Source organism: Diceros bicornis, chromosome 25 (assembly GCF_020826845.1).
Source record: "Diceros bicornis minor isolate mBicDic1 chromosome 25, mDicBic1.mat.cur, whole genome shotgun sequence".
Taxonomy (NCBI): Eukaryota; Metazoa; Chordata; class Mammalia; order Perissodactyla; family Rhinocerotidae; genus Diceros; species Diceros bicornis.
In genome coordinates, this window is record NC_080764.1 from 106052 (window position 1) to 129995 (window position 23944).

The following is a 23944-nucleotide window of genomic DNA, read 5'->3' on the forward strand; positions in this document are numbered from 1 at the left end:
CTCCCTCCCCAAGGTTTTGGGGTGCAGACCCCTGCTCTGAAGGGACTGTCAGCACTGGGCTTGACCCCACAACAGATCAGCACAGAAATGAGACCCACATACCAGCAACAAGGAGCCCCCAGAGAATGGGCAGAAAGAAGCAACATGGGCCGGAGCTGAGCACCCGACACTCCTGCTCCCATGCCCAGTCACCATGCTCCCAGAGCGAGCTCCAGAGCTGGGCCCTCTGAACTCTTCCCCTCCCCAGCCTCAGGCCATGGCACATGCTATGGCCTCCACCAGGAGGATCTCCCAGCTCTGCCTCACCAGGCTGCCTCCTCGGCTCTCATGTCCCCCAGCTCACCTGAGCCCCCAAGGCCTGTGGCTTTGCCTCACTATCAAGTCCCCAGATGGCCACACCCCTGGGAACTCCCATCCATCCCTTCCTAGGTCCTTCTACTGTGCCCCCAGCAGATCCCCAGAGAGAAGACCAACAGGAGGGCACAGCCCAGGCTTCCAGACCACCCTGATTTGAACTGGAACCTCCTCGCACACCAGTTTCTTCCCCGGACAAGGGTCAGGTAGGGCTGGACCTGGGAACACAGCAGATGACTCACCCCCCTTCCTTCTCCGAATGGAGGCTTGGAATCAAGAAACAGAGCAGGGGGGTAAGAGGCAGGCTTCTTCCCCCACACTGGGCCCCACTCCCCATCTTTCCCACCTCCACCCCTCCCAACAACCAGGACCTCCCAGATCCCCCACAGCCCGGGGCCTACACCTCCCTCTCAGACCGTGAGTGGCAAATCTGGCAAATGCCAGTCAGTACACAACTTGAAATTCAAGGTGGAAACTACAAGCAGGGATGTGTGCTTGTGTGTGTGTACACACGCACATGCACAGATGCACACATGCTTGTGCACTTTCACTCACACATGTGCACACATGCATGTGCATGCACGCCCACATGCACACACATGCATGCTTGTGCACATCCACACATGCTTGTTCACATCCACGCACGCCTGAGCACATGCATGCACAGCCATGCACACACATGTGGAGACGTCCACGCACAACTAAATCACACTTGGTTCTGTCAAATGTTTGTTAAGAAAAAAGGCAAAACCCACAAAAACCAAGTTCAGAGGCACTGATGGCTACGGTGGTCGCCCTTGAGCATTCTGAGCAGTGTGTGTGCAACAAAGGGCAGGTCACTGTGTTTGCCAGATCGAGGTCAGTCAGGGACCGCACACTGGTGTGGCACCTGCCTGACATTCTCATCACAAAAGAAAAAGGGACCCAGAAGTTCCAGATTTCTCATGGGAAAGTGGGTGAACAGGAGGGGTTTGGACCCTCCAGGGCCCTCCCTGGCCTGAGTCTCTACTGACCTCTGCAGCCTCAGCACATCCTTGATTCAAGCTGAGCGGATGAGCACGTGGTGACTGTGAGGAGCCCCAGTGCTCAAGGGCACTAGGGGTGTGTGCCCTTCCTCCTCCTCCTCCCACCTGTCTCATGAGGAAGGTCTCTACCCCAATGCTTCCTCTCAATCCCATCTCTGGCAGCTACCTCCACCCTTCACTGGCTGGGCGCTGCCTGTGCTCACACCATCGCCACCAGGATGCTCTCTCCCGCCTCTTTCTCCTGCAGGACCTTACTCCTCCCCCATGCTCTCTGAGCAGCAAACAGCCACCTGGGCATGAGCCCCCACCCTTGCCACTTGCTTCTTCTGTCACCTCACATTTTCCTTTCTTTCCAGGTGTTCAGGTCATCTTCTCAATAGACTACAGGATCCTGAAGGGTTCTATCAGCTCTTGACAGTATGACACAGAACTGACGTGTTTATGCTGGCAATGAACCAAGAGGTCTTACTTCTCTCCTTTAAAAGCACAAACGCTGGACCGTGGGTACCTGGGGAAACCCTGATGCTGGCCTGGCTTCCACAAACCAGGCGTTTCTACAAGGGACTAGTCAGAAGGTCAGCAAGTGGGCTAGCTTCCCAGTTCAGCTGTCTGGGGGCAGGAGCGGCTTCTCCTTCTCTGAACAGAGCAACGTAAAGAGTCTGGGTCCAGCTTCAACAAAGGCTGTGACTCCTCACTCAGCAGTGTGGACGGAGGCTCTATGCTAAGCTGTCCCTTCATCCTCCCCCAGACTCTGCTCAGGGAAAAGCTGGTGAAAATGATGCTGACCTGAGGCTGCAAGTGAGCCTCCTGGAAGACAAGGGTCTGCAGAGCAACCCTGCTATGCAGCAGCAGAGGGAATGCCCCAGACCAGAGCAGAGGAGGAGGAGGCTCTTCCCTTCACTGGTTTCTTCAGACAGAAGCAGCCCAGAGAGCAGAAGGCAATTCTTCTGCTTCCACAGGGCAGAGTCCCTGGGTCCCCACAGTACAGCTCTCAGGCTGCCCAAGCACCGCTTTGTGCAGAACTAGGAAGATCCCTTCTGAACGTGCAGCTGAACATGGCTATGTGACAGCCTCTGGAAGGAGACTCCTGGGACCCACTCACCAGAGCCTTGGTCTGGTGTCTAGCCAGCCCCAGCTGCCTATTGGTACTGGTTTATTGATCAGTTTGGATCCTCCATCCGTGTGGTGAATCAGCTCCCCATGACTAGCCTTGGACCCTCGTGACCCTGGGGCCAGAAATCTGCTAGCTTCTCTGCCTCACTCTTGAATGGGCGGTTTAGCTGGGTATAGAATTCTAGGTGGAGAAGCATTTTGACTCAAGACTTTTTGAGGTTCCTGTTCCATTGTCTTCTAGTATCTACTATTGCTGATGAGAAGTCTGCTGTCAGTCTCACCTCCGCTCCTAAGTCACCTGCCTCTTTCCCTGGGAGCTAAGACTTTTCTTTTCGTCAGTGGTGGTGTGAAGTCTTACTGTGCTAGGTCTAGATGTAGATTTGTTTTTATTTCCTTGCTTGGGACTTACACTTCAAACTGGAGTCTCATGTCCTTATTTGATTCTAGAAAATTCTTAGCCATTTACTCTTCACATACTGCCTCTTCCCCAATCTGTTTACTCTTTCCCTCTGGCACTCTCAGTAGGCTGGGGTTCTCACTTGTCCTCCGTCTCTCTTATCTGCTCTTTGATATTTTGTACCTCCTTATCTTTCTGTGCTATATTTTGGATCATTTCCTCAGATCTTCTGATTCACTGTTTCTTCTGTCAGCTGGGTCCAGTATACTGTTTATTTCAGCCATGGATTTTTAATCTCAGTGGCTATACTTTTTGTTTCAATAACAGTTCTTTAGGGATCCTTTTATAACTTGCTTATTCTTTTTTTGTACTGTCCTGTTCTTTCGTTATGAGTTCCGTTAGGTCTCTTAAACTTTATATTTAAACCTTATTTTGTCTCTTTCATATTCTATGATTTCCAGTTCTTTTGATGCTAATTCCAGTTCTTGGGCTTGGTTCTAGCTTTCTCACTTCTTGTGGGTCCACAGCCACATCTCTTGGCTCTGTGGGGGCATCAGAACCCCAACCCCTTGCCCTTAGGATTTTTATCCTGTCCCAAGCCCTCACAAACTATAGAAGCATCAGCTTCCTCTCACTCTGATTTCTCTCTTCACTTTTGAGACCTGGGGAATTCCTCTTTCTTTGTTTTGATTTGGCTGTATGTTTTTTAAATTTTATTTTATTCAGAATATTTATGGGGAAGAAAATCCTGACCGTGTCAGCCCAGACTATCTTGGTGGCTGTACTCCACACTGAACTAAACTGCAGTCGAGAGTACCTGCTTGGAAGGGGGATGGCTCAGCCTGTGACCAGGGTCATGGCTCAGTCCACGAGTAAGGTCAGGAATAACTCAGGGGGACAAGTAAGTGTTCTTTCTGTGGCTGGGGTAGAACCAAGCCTGAAGCCAGGGTTGGGGCTCAGTCTAAAACCAGGATCAGGGTTCCTTCTATGACAGAGCCAGAGCAAACTCTGGGACTAGGATTGGGTTCCAATTATGGAACAATAAAGCATGCTAACAGTCATGTGCATCAGGACAGGCCCACAATGAGGATGCTGATGGTCATGTATGTCAGGATATGCCCATTATTAACTGTCACGTATGTGAGGACACACTCATGTATGCCTGGACATGCCTGTGATGAGGCTGCTACAGTCACATGTACAGAGACTTCCCACAATGAGGCGTTTGGCGGTCACCTTGGGACTGTGCCCATAACATGACCCATCAAAGCCCTGACAAGCTCCTGTTTGCCTCCTGCAGCTCACAAGGGCCTGTCCCCTCATACCAGCAATGTTCACATGGCCCTGTGAGGTCAGCAGCTCCCTGTCATGACCTCTGCTTAACCGATGAGTGAGCAGGTGCTGAGAGGGTAAAATAAATGCAAAGGTCACACAGCTAGTGCTGGAAGAGCCAGGAGCAGAGCCCAGGTCCCCTGACTCCTGTGTCATGAAGGAGTCAAGTCAGACTAGAGATGTGGAGAGCCAGAGGCAGCACGCGCATGCAAACACACTGGTGGGCCAGGCCCTGCTCCCTGGCCATCAGTCCCAGCTGTCCCACTGTCCATCTCCGGCCCCGTCGCCCAGCCTTTCAGCCTTCACCCCATCCATGTGTCGTCCCCTCCTCACGCCACAGATGCCCAATTTCTGCACCACTCCACACCCATTCACCTTTGACCTGTTCATATGTCTGTCTGTCTGTCCTTCCTCCCGTCTCTGCCTGGCTTTGGCCCCAGCTCACTCTGCCTGGCCTCCCACCCTGGGCTGTCTGCCCACTGCTGCCCCCGCCGCTCACCAAGTTCCTCAAGCTCAGCCGTCATGGACTTGGAGCGCAGGGTCAGCGTGGTGCTGGGGGCCCTCTTGGGGGGCGGTGGGGCTGCAAAGAAGAGAGAGGCCTTGGGCCTCCTGTCCAGCAGCAGGCAGCGCGGCGTGGCCAGGTGCAGGTGCCACTTGCGCTCCACCGCCTGGATCTCCTCATACTCCCGTGAGGACGAGTCGCACTGCGCCAGGATCTTGTTCAGGCTGCGGCTAGACGCAAACTTCTTCATGGCGCTGGGGGCTCAGGGGGTGCTGAGGGCCAGGCTCGGCCGGGGCAGTCGGGGCCTCAGGAGGTGGTCAAGGGCCACAGTGGGGGACACAGTGCTGGCCAGCTCCAGCCTGAGTGCCCACCCTGTAAGCTCCGAGGGCTGAGCAAGGGGGCACCAGAGCCATGGGTGGGGGCTGGGAGGGGTCTCCCGGCAGGCAGGCTCCTGCTGCTCCAGGGCTCCCCCAGGTCCTGGAGGACACTGCCCCTCGGGGGACCAGGGTGTGGTCAGCAGAGCCAGGGCCTGGGCTGGCTGGGCCAGGCCGGCAAAGCCTCCTGGGCCCTGACTGTGCCGCGACGTCGGCGCGGGGAGAAGACGCTTTTCCTCTTCCCTCAGGTGCCACCTCCCCCTTCCCTCCGACAATAAGCGGCAGCGGCAGCGTCAACCTCACAGTTGCTATGACAACCCCGGCCTCCAGGCAGCTGCTTGCAGTGTCGGGAAGGGAAGGAGGGCTCTTCCACGCCAGGGACTGGGGGGGGGGGGGGGATGCCGGAAAGGAGGGGGCGGGGATCTGAGGAGCGGCAACCTGGGGTCGGGGTCAGAGGCCGGGGGCCAGGGTTAGCAGTCTAACATTAGGGACTGGGAAGCCATCAGGCCTTGAATGTGGGTGTTTTGCCTAGGTTCAGGTATCCAATATCAGCAGTCTGGGGTCAAGGGGTGGGGAGAGGAAGGTAGGCCTAGAGTCAAAGTTCTAAGGTCAGGAGTCAGAGGGGAGAGTCTGAGCACAGAGGTCTGAAGCCTGAACCCTCACCTCTGCGCCGAGCCCCATCTTCTTCTGGCTTCCTTGTCACTGACACAACCTTCATGATGAGGCGGTTCCCGCCCTGGCGGATCAGAGCCACCACCTGCTTGTGTCCCACCTTCACCACGTTCACCCCATTCACCTAGGACAGATAGGCGGGAGGGTGGGGCCAGTCAGGTGTGTCCTCCTCAGGGCTCAGAGGTCAGCACCCCACCTGGCTGCACAGGTAAGGATGAGCCTCACCTCGATGAGGAAGTCTCCCGTGCGCAGCCCGGCCCTCCAGGCCACGCCCTCCACATCCACCGACTCCAGATACTGTAGAGCTGGGAAGGCCGGCGTGGGCGTGAACTCCTCGATGGGGGTCTCTGCTGCAGGGTGGGCATGGGGGCAATTAGGAAGGCACTTCGCCAGCGTGGTCCAGGTGGAGGTGGCTGTGACACAGCAACCTCCCACAAGCATTTCACCACGCTGGACAGATGACCACCGGGGGCAGTGTGACCTGGGGCTGGGGGTCAGCAGGCAGGGTCTGCCCAGTGCAAGAAGAGCCAGCCTAGGAATCCGGGACATCCTCCTCTGAGAAACTCCCCACTCACCCCCACCAGAAAGGCTGACATTCCATTAGGCACGCTACAGCAGAGATCCTGGAAATCAGTGAGGGGAAGACATGTCCCATATTGAGACATTCCAAACAAGGAACACCGTCACAGAAGAGAGGCAAGGAAGGGTGGGGCCAGAAAAGGAAAGGGGCAGGGGCCAGTCAGAGGACAAGGGTGAGGCCGCAGGGACGGGGAAGGCTAGGGGGCAAGGGTGAGTCAGGGGGCAGAGGTGAACCTGGGGGAGGGGCTGAGGCTAGGGGGCAGGGGTGAAGCTGGAGGGAAAGGCTGAGGCTGGGGGGCAGTGGTGAGACTGGGGGCAGGGGTGAGGCTGGGGGGAAGGGGAAGACAGTAGGGCGGGGGTGAAGCTGCGGGACAGAGGTAAAGCTGGGAGACAGGGGTGAGGCAAGTGGACAGGGGTGAAGCTGGGAGGCTGGGGGACGGGGTGAACCTTGGGGATGAGGTGAAGTTGGGGGACAGGGGTGAGGTAAGGGGGCAGGGGTGAAGCTGCGGGGCAGGGGTGAAGGGGGCAGGGGTGAAGCTTGGGGGACAGTGAAAGCTGAGGGGCAGAGGTGAAGCTGGGGAGCAGGGGTGAAGCTGGGGGACTGGGTGAAGCTGGGAACAGGGGTGAAGGTTGGGAGGTGGGGTGAAGCTTGGGGGACATGGGTGAAGCTGGGGGGCAGGGGTGAAGCTGGGGGGCATAGGAGTATAACAGGAAGGAGGCCAGGGATTAGGCAGGGAGCAGAGCAGGAGTGAGGCATCAGCCAGGGGCGAGGCAGGGAAGAGAACAGAGGTAAAACACAAGACGCTGCAAGCAGTGCACAGCCCCTGCCACCCTGACATGCCAGCCCCACACACACACGTGGCTCCCCCCACCCTTCATTACCTTTGGCCCCCCGGAGCACGAAACCGAAGCCCTCATGGTCCCGTTTCTGCAGGATGGCCACCTTGTCGTCAATGACATAATCGCTGATGGAGGAAAGCAGAGAGGGGTGAGGAGAACCCTGCCAGAGAGCATGGCTGGCCAGACTGACCCCGACATGTGCCCCAAACAGGATCCCTCAGGCACGGCCCACCCCCTGGAGGTGTCCTTGATCTGACCTGGGAAGGCAGAAGACAGAGGTGGGCTGGGCACCAACCCTCCCTCCTCTGACCTCTTCACCCCCAGGCCTCATCAACCAGCTCTCAGCCTCCCTCCACATCTGACGTCCCATCCGCATGGGTGCCCACCCGCCCACCTGCCCACCTGCCCCCGCGTGTACCTGTGTGAAGTGAGGCTGTCATAGGAGCCCACTGTGTAGTGGCGGAAAAGTCGCTTCGTCCGGTCCTCCCGGGTTTCTGAGGGGAGTTTCAGGAGCTGATGGAGGGTCACATCCTCCCACTGGCCTGAACTGCCCCTCAACCATCCTGGTCACCAGCCTCTGCCCACACACACACACCCCTCGCCTGATTGTGACCACATGGAAGTGAGGGGGCTCAAATCCTGGGGTCCTGGGCCCAGAGGTCCTAAGGTAAGAAGGCCAAGGGGACCATGTGGGAAATTTTGGCCTCTGGGGGTCAGGGTGCCGAACGGGGCAGGAGCTGTGGCTCATCTCTCTCCTGAGTGGCTGCACACAGCAGACAGGAGAAGGCCAGGGCCAACCACAGAGAGAGTCAGCAAGTCCCAGCCTAACAGCAAAGAAGGTGTGAATGTGTGTATGCACATGTGTGTGGCCCACAGTAGCGTGTAAGTGTTCATGCATGTGCTTGTGCACATGCATGTTTGTGTGTGTGACCCGTAGTCATGTGCAAGTGTCATGCTATATACTCATGTGCACTGGCATGGAAGCGACATTTGTCTTCACTGAATCCCTCACAACAGCCCACTGATGCTCAACCTCATGGGGTCCCTTGCTCCACACCCTGGCTCTGAGTGGGCAAGGGGTCCAGGTGTGGGGGGCTGGGTCCCCTTCCCTGATGTCACTGCATCCCACAGAGCTTTGTCCTCATCTGTACTCTTGATCTCAAAGTCCCTCAGAGCCACTGCAGAGCTGGCCAGCTGTCTGCCCGCTGCCCCACCCTTGGCCTCACTGATTTCCTGCAAGCCTGCAGGTTCTAATCCTCACCTCCAGCCACAACCCTCCCTGCTCCAGGCTTACTTCTCCAGCTGCCTGTAAATCAGATTCTCCTGTACCCTAGCACCCACTCCTGCCCCTCCGGGCTTTCCCGCATCTCTGTCTTCAGGTCTCCAGGACCTGGGAAGGTCCCCAAGATGGCTCTACCACCACCTCCCATTTCATCTCTCAGCTCCTCCCTCATTCTCTTTCATTTTAGCATTTCTCAAGCTTAATTTACTCATTCAACAAGTATTTACTGAGCTCCTACTATGTACCAAGCACTGTTTGTTTTAGGCTCTGAAAACACAGAAGAGAACAGAACAAAGCCTCTACCCTGTGGAGTTTATGATCTATTCGAAGAGAGAGAGAACAGACACAAGAGATAGGTACATACATCACATGTCAAATGCTGGTAAGTGTTAAGAGAAAAGTAAGCAGGATGGGGTACAGAGAAAGTTTGCAGTTCTAGGTGGTCATGTGAAAGCCTCACCAGGAAGGGAGAGTTGAGCAAAGGTGCAAGGACGTGACAGAGCACCCAGCAGATTATATGGATAAAGGGCTTCCTGGGAGCCCATGTGCTCAGGGCAAAGCCCACATGGCAGGCACTGGCTTGGGGTGTTCAAGGGACAGTGAGCAGCCTGTGCAGCTGGAGCAGAGGGAGCAAGAGAAAGTGGTAGGAAAGGAGATCAGAGAGGGGACCCATGATTTTTGATGACCTGTCCTCCACTAATTGTGAGCTCCTTGTGGATAAGGACCACATCTCATTTATTTCTGGTATCCTAGCACCTACCACAGTACCTGGCACATAACAGGCACTCTAAACGCTAACTGGAAGAACAGACAGGTGGACAACTGGCTGGGTGGGTAGGTGGGTGGATGGATATATGAAGGAGGGATGGAAGGATGAATGGAATAAGAGACAGAAGGATAGATCAAAAGACAAAATGGATATATAAGTAGACGGAGGGAAAGAGAGCTGGGAGGGATGGATGGTGAAAGTGTAGAAGATGGGTAAATGGATGGACAGGGAGACTGGGTGAGTTGATGGAAAGGGAATAACTAGATTGGTAGACTGATGAATGGATGGATCAATAGATGGACAGATGGACTGGGTGGGTGGATGGGTGGAAGGAGGGGTTGGGGTGGACTGGGTTGACTGGGTGGGTTGATGGATGAGTAGATGGATGGCAGGATGGGTGGGTGAGTCAGAGGATAGATGGATCTAAGAGTAGATGGAGCAGTGGCTGGACAGAAAGAAGAAAGAGTTCCTACTAATATCAGAAAACACAGATGTCAAGAAAAGTATTGGTCCAGATTTCAGGACCCTGCCACTAACTTGTGTGATTCTTGGAAAGTCAACAGTCCCCTTTGAGCCCCTCTTTACAGAGTATGAAAATTCACCTTGGAGGGTCCCCTAGGTTCTGATGGCCTGTAATTTTATCACCCTGGCACCCTCCCACGTGCTCCCCTGCTCTCTTCTCTCTTCTTCCCACACACTGCCCACCAGGACTGAGACCCTCCGCAGGGCACCAGCACCCACGGTCCACCATCCTGCCATTCCCAAGGCCAGAGCAGGCCAGGCCCCATCACCACTGCTCAGGGGGGCACCAAACCCTTCTCCACATCGACCCAACTTCACAAATGTTCACGGCACCTGCCTGCAGAAGGACCCCCCTAAACTCCACAGTTCACTAGCCTCCCATTTTTAGATTTTGTCAACCAAATTGTATTTATTACATAACACAAATTCATTTTCCTGTTTTATTAATCAGACACATAAAAGCCAGCTGAAGTGAAAACATACAGCATGAGCCCCCCAGTACTGAAAAGAAGGGGAGGAGGGAGGGAGAGAAGGAGGGGGGAGCCACAGCTTTCCAGGGTCCTACAAACCAGCCTCCAGAGTACACAGGGCTTCGCAGTGCAACCCTGCTGCAGCCGCTCCCTTCACTCCTCCGGCTCCAAACAGGTGCTATGGAGGCACGCTGCCTGCTGACCCTGGACATCAGCCTGGCCCACACATGCTGGCACAGTGTCCCCTCCTTGGCCTCTAAGTTCCTGTCTGTCCCCACTCCAGTCTCAGAAACAGATCTTTCTTTGGATCTGGGCCTGTTGGAATCAGGTTCCTGTTCCTGGGCTGCCCTCTGGCCTCTGGCAGAACTCAGCCCCAGGGTCCCAGATCAGAGACTCTGCCCAGAACAGCTGTTGAGCTGGGCTTGCAGCTGAGGACAGAGGTTACTCCCACCCCTTCCAGCAGGCAGCCTCCGTAGGCCTCTCTCCCTCTGCCCACTCATGAAATGCTCCCATCTACCCAGGTATCTTCTGACACTCCCCTGGGTGACAAACCCCAGAGCCACCCCGCCTAGGAGCCCCGCAATTGCCTGAGGACTTACAGCTTCTTCACTGGTTATGCTGTGCACTCTCCCCTCTCCCTCTGTGACTTCAGCCTACCCCTGCCCACCCCCTCTCCAACTCCTCACCCTGCCCTGCCTGGGCCTTCACCGCAATTCTAAACAATCTGCACAACCAAGACAGCACCCCCAGTCTGCTCCTGCACCACTGCCACAAACTTCAGTCCCACCATCCTCCCCCGGGCCCACAGCCACCTGACTGGCCTCACGCTCTCCACTCCAGCCCTGCCACCCCTCACTGCACACACAGGTTTCACTCAGCTGGAGCCCATAAGGTGTGGTGGCTACAGCACGGACCCTGCAGCCCACTGCCTATGTCACAAATAAGACTCTACCCCTTAGGCCATGGGACCTGCCCTCCTAGAAGTGGGCTAACAACAACTGTCCCCACCTTCCAGACCTGTTGGGACGAGTCACTGAATTCCTATATGTAAAAGTGCTTAAAACCATGCCAAGCACCCTGACACTGCTGGGAGCACGCCAGCTGCCAGCACGTGCAGATCTAGAACGGCATGCCATGCTCTGGCAAATGGACACTGGCCCCACCCCCATCGGCTGACCACCTAGAGGACTCCTAGTCATCCACCAAAGCTCAGCTCAAACAACGCCTCCACTTTGAAGCCTTCTCTGACTCCTTCAGGCCAACCCAGGGAGCTCCCTTGTGCTCACGCCTCCATTGCAGCCATACATTAATGCATCTGTTGTAACTGCTGTGCACGCCTGCTCCTCTCTGGGCAGGGCCAACCTCTGTGATCCTGGCTCCCAACACAGGGTCGAGCACAAGTCTGACACCAAATACACATTTGCTATTCCTAAAACGCGACTCCAGTCCAGACCTCCCTCTCTCTCCCCAGATTCAGACTCAAGGCCAACTGCCCCTGGACCCACACAGTTCTCAAACCAGAACCTTCATTGTCCACCCCATGGGGGAGCACAGGACCCATTCCCACTCAACAGGTCTGGAGGCCCTCCTCTCCTGCCCTCCCCTGCCCAGTTGGCACCAGGCCTCAAACCTCTGAAATCATTCCCACCTAGACACGCTACCCGACTCACCCTCCACAGGCAGACAACAGGGGCTTGTGTGCCTTCTACACTGTCAACCACCAGGAGACCCATCAGGGCAAGACAAGGAATGCCCAAGTGAAGGAGTAAAGACACCTGCTAAGGAGAGGGTCAGCGGCCACACTCCTGCCTCCATGGGCCTCTGCCACGCTCCACAGGGTCCAGGCCACACAGGGGCAGGCTCCCCTGGGAACTCTCAACCCAGGGCAAGGGAGCATAGCAGCCCTGGGCCCAAGCCTTTCCTGAGCAGAAGGAGAGACACATACACCCTTGGTCGAGACACACCACTGGTGACCACTATGGGCCACCACCAGGAGGGAGCTCCCTCATTGTACCAGCTCTCTGGGCCACAAGTAACACTCATAGGTTTGGGGGCCTCCAGGACCCCTGAGTGCTCATTGCAAGGGTACACCCTGGACACATGGCCAACTCTGGCACGGGGCCTCAAAAGGACCAGCTGCTGCTTTCCGTTAGCAGAACCACTTCAGATCCCCACACTCAGAGGGGTCCTTCCTGGAGGCCCAGGCGGTCAGTCCCACGGTCGGACTGAGGCTGCTCACCAGGAGCTATAGCCTTCATCCTCATGTCCTCCGTGCAGGCTAAGGATGCAGCCAGCCCCCACCTGCTGCCCTCAGACCATCCTGGCCCCAGGGCACCCACGACAGCCCCTCTGGACCCAACTGGCCTCATTTCCTCTTGGCTGGTCCAGGTCTCCTGCACTGCCCACTTGGACAATCTGTCCACTTTGGAAAGACGCCTCTTTTCTCATACTGACCTCTTTACTTGTCTGCCAGCCACATACTCCAAGCATCCAGTATTTCTGTGAGGACCATGGGGGTGGGGGGCTGTGGTCACTGGGAGCCAAGTGTGGGGTCACAGGCAGATGCACGTTCATACATGTGCAGCCTATGGGCACGTCATACGTGTCTCCACTGCTGTGAGGTGTCAGGTTGCAAGCACATGTATTTGTAAGTACGTGCACCATGTGTCTCATGTACACAAGTTCGCGTCCACTTCAAACGTGCGTTTGAGTTCACTCTAGTCTTCCCTCTGTGAATATCCACGTGGATTTAGCTCCAAGTAAGACCAAAGGGGAGCTGGAAGGGGCAACACCCTTCAGGAGCCGCCTGGGGGATATGGGGGTCACTCACCGTGCCGCGTGTCATACTGTCTCATCTGCACCTCCTCCACGCAGTCAGCCGGGAACCAGCCTGTGCGGCCTTTCACGGTCCCCTCCCAGAAACCGCCCTCCCCAATGCTGAGCACTGGAGGGACAGAAGCCAGACAGGCTGTCAGGGCAGAGCAGCCGGGAGCCCACCTCTCCCACCACCTCTCCCACCACCTCTCCCACCACCACCACCACCTCAGGCTGAGCTTCTGCCCACCCACCCTTCACCCTTTCTGTCTCTCTCTTCCCTTCCCTTCCTTCATCTTCCTGACTTTTTCTCTGGGAAGATTTTAGGATCCACACAGAAGAGAGAAATGAACAGATGGGCACAGCACAGGATGGGCATGTGGGGGACAGAGAGACACACAGATGGACACACTTGAGAGGAGACAGTAGGCAGAGGCAGGGGCCACATCCTGCTCCTGCCCTCCCAGCTGACCTCTCTCCTCCCACCTCTTGAACCAACCCCCATCCTTGTTCTGTCGCCCACCCCAGAGGTCACTACCAAGAGCTCAGGATCATTGTGCTGTGGCCAGGGGATTAGATCATATGATGGACCAAGGAGGGCTGACCCTTGCAACTGTTTCCTCCTTGGGCGCCCATGGACACAGGGCACTGATGAGGACAGGACCTCAGTGATGACAGAAACCCTCATATTGAGAGGAGCTTGTCATGGCACAGGATCCCCCCTGAACACAGGAAGCCCCAGTGACAGAAACCCTCATGATACATAGACACCCACATAATTGTCACAGATATCCCCCACAATGCCACAGGGTCCCCACATATCACAAGGATTTCCAAGGAAGAAGTCCCAGTAGTGACACAGGAACCCCACAATTTGAGGAAGCTCTGTAATGGGATAGGGTCCTTCAATATACAGAACGCCAATGACACCAGTCCCCATCAAGGCACAGAAATACCCCCACGACAAGAGGAGCCTCTACAGTGACACAGGGAACCCATAACGAGAGAATCGAGAAGGACCCACATGACAGGAACCCCATGAAGAAACCCCCCCCCCCCGGGCCCCGCGACAGACACAGAGCCCTTCACAGGGACACAAGGAATCCCAGAGGAAGATGCGTCCCATAATGACCACAGAGGCTCAGAGTTCCCAAGGATACCCCCAACGACAGAGACCCTCAAACGGCATCAGCCCCTTGATCGCCGAGGCCCACGGCAGGGGACCCCAGAGGGGCACCCGTGAACCCCAGGAGGCCCGCGGTCCCCGCCGCTCGCCCCGCGACCCCGCCCCCCGCGCCCCTCACCCTTCACGGCCTCGCCGCGGTGCAGCGGGATCTCGCCCTCGCCCTGCGGGCTGTGCGCCTTCACAGCGATGAACTTGCGGCCGGGGACGGCGCTGTAAAGTTTCCGCTTCGGGCCCCGGGGTGGCGGCGCGGGGGGCGCGGGGGGCGCCGGGCCCGGGCCGGGCGCGGGGCCGGGGCCGCCGTGGCCGCTCGGGCTGTAGACGAACACGTAGGTGACGGACGCGATGCCGGGGGGCAGCGGGCACGCGAAGCCGGCGCCCGGGGCCTCCATGGCGCGCGGCCCGGCCCCGCCGCCGGCCTCACCGCAGCCGCCGCCGCAGCGCCCGCCGCCCGCCCGCCGCCACCCGCCCGCCCGCCGGGGGCCCGGCCCGGGGCCGCTCCATGGGCCGCGCCGCCGCGCCCGGCCCGCTCCCGCCAGCGCACGAGCCGCGCCCGCTCAGGGCTCCGGGGCCGCGGGGCTGCGCTCCCGGGCGCGCCGGGCTCGCTCCATGCCGCGGCCGCTCCGCGCGCCCCGCCTCCTCGGCCGCGGCTCCTCCCTCTGCGGGCGGCGGGGCGGCCTCCCTCCCTCTCCTCCCGCGGCCCCCACGGAGGGGAGAGGCCACGGCGAGGGGGATGCGGTGCACCGAAGGCGGGCAAGGGGTAGGGCTGAGGAGGCGGGGAAGGGGGAGGCGGTCAGGCGGCCCGGTGGGAGCTGGGGAGGGGACTGGGGGCGCGTCAGACCTCAGAAAAGCCGCCTCACGGCCGCAAGGGGCTTGCCAGCGGGGCCGCCCCCACCTCCGCAACCCCACTGGGGCCTTGGCCTCCTCACACCCTAACTGCTGCTTTGGCTGGGTGCCCGAATCCCCCTCCAGACCTGTGTCCTCTCCTCCTGGACACCTGCCTCTGACACCCATGCCCACTCCGTGCTGACCACCTTCCCCGGACGACGCCCTCCACCTGGGCAGCAAGCCTGCGGCCTCGGTCCTCCACCTTCGACCTGCTCAAAAGCCTGCACTGGCTCCCTAGTACCTAGGCAGGCCAGGCCCACATTCTCAGCCAAGAGCCAGGCTCTCTGGGAGTGAGAATTAGCTACACTCCAGTCACAAGGTTGGGTACCTTCCTTTCCCTCCTCTGGGCTGTTCATGATGCTGTTGCCAACACCTCAACTGTTCTAATCCTGTTCACCCAGCCAGTTATTAAGGTATTGTGTCTCAGCTCCAAGCCCACCTTTCTCTGCCTTGCTGTGATGCTGGTGGGGACTCTGCCACCACATTTCGGGGGGGCTAGGGGCTCCATGCCAGGCTCTGCCAACAGAACATGCCAGGGGGAGCTGCCACCTCCCTCCACGCCCCTACCCCCCAATCACAGCTCAAATGCCACTTTCTCTCCATTGACCAAAGGAGCCCCTCTCTCTCCATGTGCACCAAACTTCCTCAGGCCCTTCCTGGTCACTCACCAGGAGGCCCCTTAGCTGGATCACTGCCCACCTAACTGCCTCTTAACCCTGGGCCCTAGCTGTCAATGTCCTTCTGAGACCTCTAGGACCCCCTGCTATTAGCTCCCACCCCATCTGGCACCTAGGCACCTACTAATGTTTGTAGAAAAATAATAATAATTCTGCTGTCCCCATAGAGCAGTGAGCTGGAGCCCTGCACACGGCAGGTCTTAGTTTCGTGTTTGCTGAAAGGATGAATGAATATACAAAATATAAACGAAGCAGGGCATCCACAGGAGCGGCCCTTCTACAAAACTAAAACATCCCAAAGTTTGTTCTTCTAGCCACTGGGCCATCCCTTAGAAAATCCATGGGAAATGCAAAAGCTTCAGGGGAGAACTGGGGTGATTTGGGGCAGGAAAGACAGCCTTGGAGTCTGGGCAGAGACATGGAAAGATAGAGGAGCCATCACAGATGGAGGCTGCATGAGCAGGGACAACGGCAAAGGAAGAAATGGCTTTTATAAGTTCCTGCTACACCCAAGCCGTCTGCTGAACACTCAGGTTAGAGTTTGGGAATCAGGTCTACCTTGCTCTGTGACTTTGGACAAGTCACTTACCCACCTAAGCATCAGGACTGTCATCTATAAAATGGTGCTAATAGGGTACAGCCTCACATGTAGTCAAGGCTATGTGAGATGATACACCCACTGTGCCCAGCTATCATCATGAAAACAGTGTTGATGTAACTCTTTCATTCAACAATGTCTCCCAAGCACCTTCTATGTCACTGGCTCTGGGGAAACTGTAAGAAGCAAGAAAGACGTCTCCTGCCCTCAAGGTACAGGGGAGGAGAGATGCCTTAACCAGCAGCGGCTGGCCTGTGCTGTGTGCCAGGGGGTCCCAGTAGGGACCCCTCTCCTGCCCAGGTTCCAGAAGGATCCCCAAAGGAAACGACTTGGGTAGAATTAGTCCTACCTTACTGACAAGAAACCCAGGTATAGGGTGGTTAGCTGACCTGTCCAAGGCCACACAGTCAGCAGGTGCAAGGACTGCACTAGACCCAACCGTCTACCTGGAGAGCCAGTGCCCATACTTCTACTCCCCACTGCACACCCACCGAGGGCGGGGGCTCCAGCCCAGGTGTCCTGCTCTAAGTTCTGGGGATGCCAAGGCCCTCGCATGTCCTTGGTTCTCAGGGTCCCAGCGTTCTTGGTGAGAGGTCAAGAGTAGAAACCATGGAGTCTTGTGGTTATATGGGGCTGGAGGGGTGGGGGAAAGACCAAGACTCCCCCTTGGGGACCAGGCTAGGAGTCACCTGTAGGTTTTGAGCCCTCGTGGAGAGGAAGCTCCATTCCCAATCCCCTACCACACACCACTCAGCCTGCCACATCCTAGCCCTCGCCCTCCTCCCTGGCACTGCAGGAACTTTTCTAAACCACAGGTCTGACCAGATCCTCTCCCCCTAATGTGCTGCCTCAGCTGCCTACTGTCCCCAGGGCAAGTCCAGCTCCAAACAGAGGTCAGCATGAGGGAGCCTGCCCAGCCCACAGGGTTCTTCCCTTCTCCATCCAGGGAGGCCCATCTGGTGGCCTGGGAGTCCCCCCACCCCAAACCTCAGCCCATCACTGCCTCCTGGTGCTGGCTCCTCCTGGATCGGGTCCCAACACCCCGTCCACCTAGACTGTGCCAGGGCCTCCCAGCCCCCTCCTACCTGATCTTGCTCTGGCTGCCCCTGCCTGCTGTGGGGCCAGCGATGCCATTCTCTTGGTCACCGTCCCGGTCCCGGTCTTTCTCTTCCTGCAGCCGCTGGAGCAGCAGTTGGTGGGGGAGGCTTCGCAGTGAGGGTCCAGGAGAAGCTGCCGGCTGCACCTCACCCTTTAGGTTGATGTCACTGGCTGAGCGCTGCAGAGGTCGAGGGGAGGCCAGGCCACTGGGGCCAGCCAGCCGCCGCCGCTTCGCATAGCTGGGGGTTTCCCTGAATGGTACTGGGGGGAGGGGGTGCACAGGTGAGACTCTGGGCAGCCAAATAAGGTGACCCACTTGTCCTGGTTTGCCTGGGCTTTCCAGATTTTACAACTAAAATCCTATGTCCCAGGAACTGCCTCAGTCCCAGGCAAACTATGACAGCTGGCCACCCTATGACTGAAGCTACACTGGGGGCCACATCCCAAACTGCCTCTGATCTAGCTTCAGGGGTAGAAGCCTGCACCTCCTGTCACCCAGATGAGGTCTTGGGAATGCTCAGATCTGCTCTTGGAACTGCCCATTTCACAGGCTTCAGGAAAGACAGAACAGGTTACACATGACAAGTCTTACCAGAAGACTGCTGTATGGGACCATTTGTGGTTGACTATAACCAGGGAAATTGTAAAAGATGTTCTAGACCAGGGGTTGGCAAACTTCTGTAAAGAATCAGATAGTAACTATTTCAGGCTTTGCGAGCCATGTAGTCTCTGCTGCAAGGACACAACACTGCCACTATAGCACAAAACAGCCACAAACAATATATAAGCAAATGGATGTGGCTGAGTTCCAATAAAACTTTATTTAAAAAGCAGATGGTGATTTTAAAAAACATGATCCAACTCTATGCTATTTACAAAAGAATCACTTTCGACCCAAAGATACAAGTAGGATCAAAATAAACCGATAAAGGAAGATATTTCATGTAAACAGTAACCAAAAGAGAGCTAAGTAGCCATATTAATATCAGACAAAATAGGCTTAAAGATTAAAAGTGTTATAAGAGACAGAGAAGGACATTAAACGTTGATAAAACTGTCAATTCAACAAATAGATTAATAATTATTAACATATACATACCAAACAGAGCATCAAAATATATGAAACAAATATTGACACATTTGGAGAAATAGACAGTTCTACAATAATATTTAAAACTTCAACACCCCATTTTCAATAATGGATAGAACATCTAGAAAGAAGATCAATAATGACAGACACCTTGAACCAATTAGACCTAACAGATATATAGAGAGAGAACACTCCACAAAACAAAAGCAGAATACATATTATTCTCAAATGCACAAAGAATATTCTCCAGGATAGACCATTTGTTGGGCTACAAAACAAGTCTCAATAAATTTAACAAGACTGAAATCATACAAAGTATCTTCTCCAATCACAATGGAATAAAGCTAGAAATCAAGAACAGAAAAAAACTGGAAAATTCTCAAATATGTGAAAATTAAACAACACACTCTTAAACAACCAATGTGTCAAAATAGAAATCACAAGGAAAATTAGAAAAGACTTTGAGAAAATGACAACAGAAATACAACATACCAAAATTTATGGGATACAGCAAAAGCAGGACTAAGAAGGAAATTTATAGCTGTAAACATCTACGTTAAAAAAGAATAAAGCTCTCAAATCAATAACCTAATTGCACATCTTAAGGAATTAAAAAAAGAGAAGCAAATCAAATGCAAAGCTAGCAGAAGGAAGGAAAAAGTAAAGAACAGACAGAGATAAACAAAATAGAAATACAGAAAGAATCAATGAAACCAAAAGTTGGTTCTTTGAAAATATCAACAAAATTGACAAACTTTTAGCTAGACTAAGATAAAAAAGGAGAAGAGGAACACAAATAACTAAAATCACAAATAAAATTTGGGGTATTACTACCAATCTTATAGAATTAAAAAGGAAACGTGAGAATACTAAGAACAATTGTATGCCGACACATTAGATAGGCTAGATGAGATCAACAAACTTCTGGAAAAACACAAATTACCAAAACTGACTCAAGAAGAAACAGAAAATCTAAACAGACCTATAACAAGCAAAGAGATTGGATCCATAATCACAAATGTCCCAACAAAGAAAAGTCCAGCATCAAAGGCATCGCTGATGAATTCTACCAAACACTTAAGAATTAATGCTAATCCTTCTCAAACTCTTCCAAAAAACAGAAGGGGAAGGAACATTTCCTAATTCATTCTATGAGCAATTTAAAAATGAGCAAAGGACTTAAGATTCCTCTAAAGAAGATATACAAATGGCCGATAAGCACATGAAAAGATGTTCAACATCATTAGCCATTAGAGAAATGCAAATCAAAACCACAATGAAATACCTCGTTAGACCGACTAGAATGGCTACAATCAAAAAAACTGGTAATAACAAGTATTGACAAGGATTTGAAGAATTTGAAACTCATACATTGCTGGTGGGAACATAAAATGGTGGAAAACAATTTGGCAGTTCCTCAAAAAGTTAAATATAGAATTATCATATGACCCAGCAATTCCACTCCTAAGTATATACCCAAAATAACTGAAAACAGGTATTCAAACAAATACATTTGACACATGTTCATAGCAGCAATATTCACAATAGCCAAAAGGTAGAAACAACCCAAGTGTCCACTGAAGGATGAATGGATAAACAAAATGTCATATATACAAACAATGGAATATTATTCAGCCGTAAAAGGAATTAAGTAATGATACATCCTACAATATGGATAAAGCCTGAAAACACGCTGACTGAAAGAAGCCAAACACCAAGGGTCACATACTGTATGATTCTGTTTATATGGAATATCCGGAATAGGTAAATCCAAACAGATAGAAAGTAGGTTAATGGTTGACAGGGGTTGAGGGAGAGGGGAATATGGAATAATTGCTTAATCTATCCGGGGTTTCCTTTTGGGGTGATGAATTCAATAGAGTTGGTTGCACAACACTGTGAATATACTAAATACCACTGACTTAGTTTAAAATAGTTAACTTTATGTTATGTGAATTTAATTTTAAATGAAATTTAAATCTTCAATTTTAAAGCCTCAATTTAAAAACAAAAAAAGCAGACTGTGGGCTGGATTTGGCCTGTGGGGCATCGTTTGCCAAGCCCTGTTCTAGATTCCTGTTATGCAAAGTGTGGGCCACAGACCAGCAGCCTCGCCTTGGGGCTGGAGCTCCTTAGAAATGCAGTATCCAGGCTCCACCTAGACCCGCTGAGTCAGAATCTGCATTTAAGAAGACCCCTGGGTGACTCAAATGCACATTACAGTGTGAGAAGCACTTCCCTAGTGCACTCATCAAAAGCACTGTGGGACAGATGTGTGCTCGAAAGTGTGTGTGTGAGAGAGGGTGGGAGAGAATGTGGACCGAAGATGGCCCAAGGCAACAGAAGCCAGGGAGCAGAGCTGGCCACTCCCAGGCCAGCATCCTTGCTTCAGGCCTGTCAGCCTAGAGGAGACTGCCAAGAGGCTTTGAGGTGTCCTGTGCTCTGAAGGGTGACAGGTTCCCAGCCTACCAGACCCCTCCAGGTGGGCTCCTTCCCTGAGAAAGAGGAAGGAGGCTGGATGGGCAGAGCCTCCCTCCGGCTCCTCCTCTGTGTACAGGCCCTACCCAAGGTCCCCAAGCTGGAGTGGGACTTGGCAACTTGTGAATGTCACTGAGGGAGTGTCCTGGAAGTGAATGTGTGCAGAGGGAGTGGGGGCTGACAAGAACGGACACCTGGATCGCCCAGATCTGAAGACAGGCTCTGCCATGAGCCCGCTCTGTGCCTCAGTTTCCTCCTCTGTAAAAATGGACTAATGATGATCACTTGTTGGGGGATTGTAGAGAGGGTGAATTACGATAACAAAGCTTATAGTAAATACTCATGAATACATTACCCCGTAGCTCAGGGACATCTGGCTGTGTCATCTGAATGTATGGGTGACACCTGAGCAGGCAAGAGTGAACGGCCAGCAGAGCCAATGGCCACATTGGAACTAACAACTATGAATGCCCGCTCCACGCCTCGGCTCAGCGCCGGCACGCCTAACACCTACCAGGTGAGCGTACTCTGGGTCAGCCAGCCAGTAAGTTGCAATAATGGTGACCCCAGCATCTCTGTCCACAACATGAAGATGAGGGGCAGCTGGGGCCTCCCCGCCTCTCGGCCTGGACCACAGACAAGCCCCCTCCCTCCAGTCAGCTGGACCAAGGCCACCTGCCAGAGTCCAGACCCACAGAATCAAATCCCACGAGGTCAGAGGTGGAAAGGGGATGCAAATAACCATAAAAGACCATATTTTACTAAAGAGAAATTGAGGCACAGAGGTCCTAAGCAGCTTTCCCATGGTTAGACAATCAGCAGAAAAGAGGACCCCACACGTCCACAAACCAGGGTTCTCCCAGGCTAACGACCAAAGCACCTACCAGCCCCAACCAGACCATAAATGGAGCCCTTGCTCTGTCTCTCACCCCTAATTCAAACGCAAACCTCATCACAGTTCTCTCCCCACCAGAACCTGGACCGCCATCCTGCACACTTCATCAGCTCAGTCATTTACTCAACATGCATCTCTGATGCTGGCTGCACTTGAGGTGCTGCTGCTTGAGGGTCTGCCCACACCCGTGGACAGTCTGTCCATTATCGTGGTCCCCTGACTCTGCTGGGGGCGTGAGGGGCTCATAACCAAGCCTTACTGGAGGGAGGTTTGTTTAGGGGAGACTCTATAGAGCAAGTGTCCTGAAACAGGAACTTGACCTTAATCTTAACCCTGGTCCAAAGTTCAACCCCACCCCTGACCGAAACCTCACGTTAGAACCAAGAAGGATTCTGACCCTAAGACCAGCCCTAATCCTCTGCTGTCCACTATCACTTTAAAATTTTTAAAAACGGGGATATCACACTCAAGGCAAAAAGGGGAGGTTGGGAGTCTGTGTTCCAGAGAGAGATGTGGGCAGAAAAGCCTGGTCCACCTAGGACACAGAGGAAGCTGAGAAGAGAGGCCCTATGTGGCCAGGTAGCTGGAGGGGGTGGCCTCTGGCCAGAAAATACTCTTTCCAGGAGGGGAGACCCACCTTTCTCCCACAGCCCCAGCCCCGCCACACAAGGGAGGGACGGCAGAATACCCAGGACAGGTCCCAGACCCGCCCCACACCCACCAGTGACATGGGAGTGGGTGGGGACCTCCCTCAGGTCGAAGTGACAGCTGGCCTGTCCTCCTGTCTGGGCTGGATGGCATCTCCTGGTTTTCCTGCGGGGACCATGAGCCACGCACATACCAGGCCCCCTTCATGCACTGGCTGCCGAGAGCTCAGAGCCCCCACCTGGAGTCCAGCTGCCGCCCTTTTCCATTTGCACTCATCACTGTGTTTTGCTTTCTTCACATACACATTTACACGATCTCGTCATATTGCGACACACTATGGGCCACTTAAACTAGTTCTTGTTCCAAGCTGGAGTGAAACGCTGAGGGTCAGTGGCTAAGATCCACTGCCCCATGTCCCCTGCTGTCCCTTCATATGACCTAATGGGAAATTAACCTTGACCCTAACTTAAACCCCACTCTCAAACTACGTTGATCCCTAAACCCAGCACTGGCCTCAACTCACAGCCCTAACCTAACCATGCCCTTGACCCTGACCCTAACCTAACCATGCCCTTGACCATGACCCTGACCCTTTGTCCACTCTACACAAGCCCTTTCCTCAGCACATTCCCCTACCTGCAAGGGCACTAATGGACCACTGAGCAACAGAGTACAGCTGGGGGTGAGAACTGGAAGAAGAGGCTCAGGGCATGGGGGGCTCCCTTGTAACATCCCCGCTGACCCCTGTACCTACTGGGCCTGACAACCCCACAATCCACATTGCACAGGGACTGGGGTGGGCAGAACTCACCAACATCTGAGTCTTTGTGGGTCTTGATGACCTCAGCAAGCTCAAAGTTCCCTGCGATGATGGCTACCTGCAGGACGGGAGGGGCAGGGAAGGGAGGCTCAATGGCACAAACTCACCAGCTGTGGCCACTGGTGGCTCCTTCTTGGGCTCCTCTGTGGGGTCGTCCTCAGTTGGGGGCCCCAGGCCCCTGTCTAACCCACCACCCCAGTCTGCTTGGGACAGAGGGGTTTCCTGGGACATAAGACTTTCAGAGCTAAAACTGGGACAGTTTTGGACAAACTAGGGCATGCTGGTCCCCTTATCTATTCTCTTAATGGCTCCTCCACACACACCGTCCTTCCCATCTCAGCTGTGGGCCACGGTTGCCTCACACCTGTCAGTCTCCTCTTGCTTCCCTCCCCTCGCCCCTGCATGCAGTCACCCCATAGGCCCCTCTAGACGTGCCCAGACCCACCGGGCTCTCCACTGCCACCTCCAGCCCCGACTGGACAACCGCAGTGGCCTGACTTGTTCTCCCCACATCACCTCAGAGA

General features: G+C 54.4%; 1 protein-coding gene across 3 annotated transcripts in view; it reads right to left on the bottom strand.

The window, feature by feature from the left end:
- SHANK3 (SH3 and multiple ankyrin repeat domains 3) overlaps positions 1 to 23944 on the bottom strand; it is a 51323-nt gene that overhangs the window by 21636 nt on the left and 5743 nt on the right. For all 3 annotated transcript variants that reach the window (XM_058567999.1, XM_058568001.1, XM_058568000.1), the window contains exons 9-17: positions 23412 to 23478; positions 17477 to 17750; positions 14350 to 14543; positions 13062 to 13175; positions 7607 to 7682; positions 7231 to 7313; positions 5995 to 6119; positions 5761 to 5893; positions 4721 to 4801 (exon numbers count right to left, since the gene is read on the bottom strand). In XM_058567999.1, coding sequence (XP_058423982.1) covers positions 4721 to 4801; positions 5761 to 5893; positions 5995 to 6119; positions 7231 to 7313; positions 7607 to 7682; positions 13062 to 13175; positions 14350 to 14543; positions 17477 to 17750; positions 23412 to 23478 — 1147 coding nt within the window. The remainder of the gene's footprint in view (positions 1 to 4720; positions 4802 to 5760; positions 5894 to 5994; positions 6120 to 7230; positions 7314 to 7606; positions 7683 to 13061; positions 13176 to 14349; positions 14544 to 17476; positions 17751 to 23411; positions 23479 to 23944) is intronic.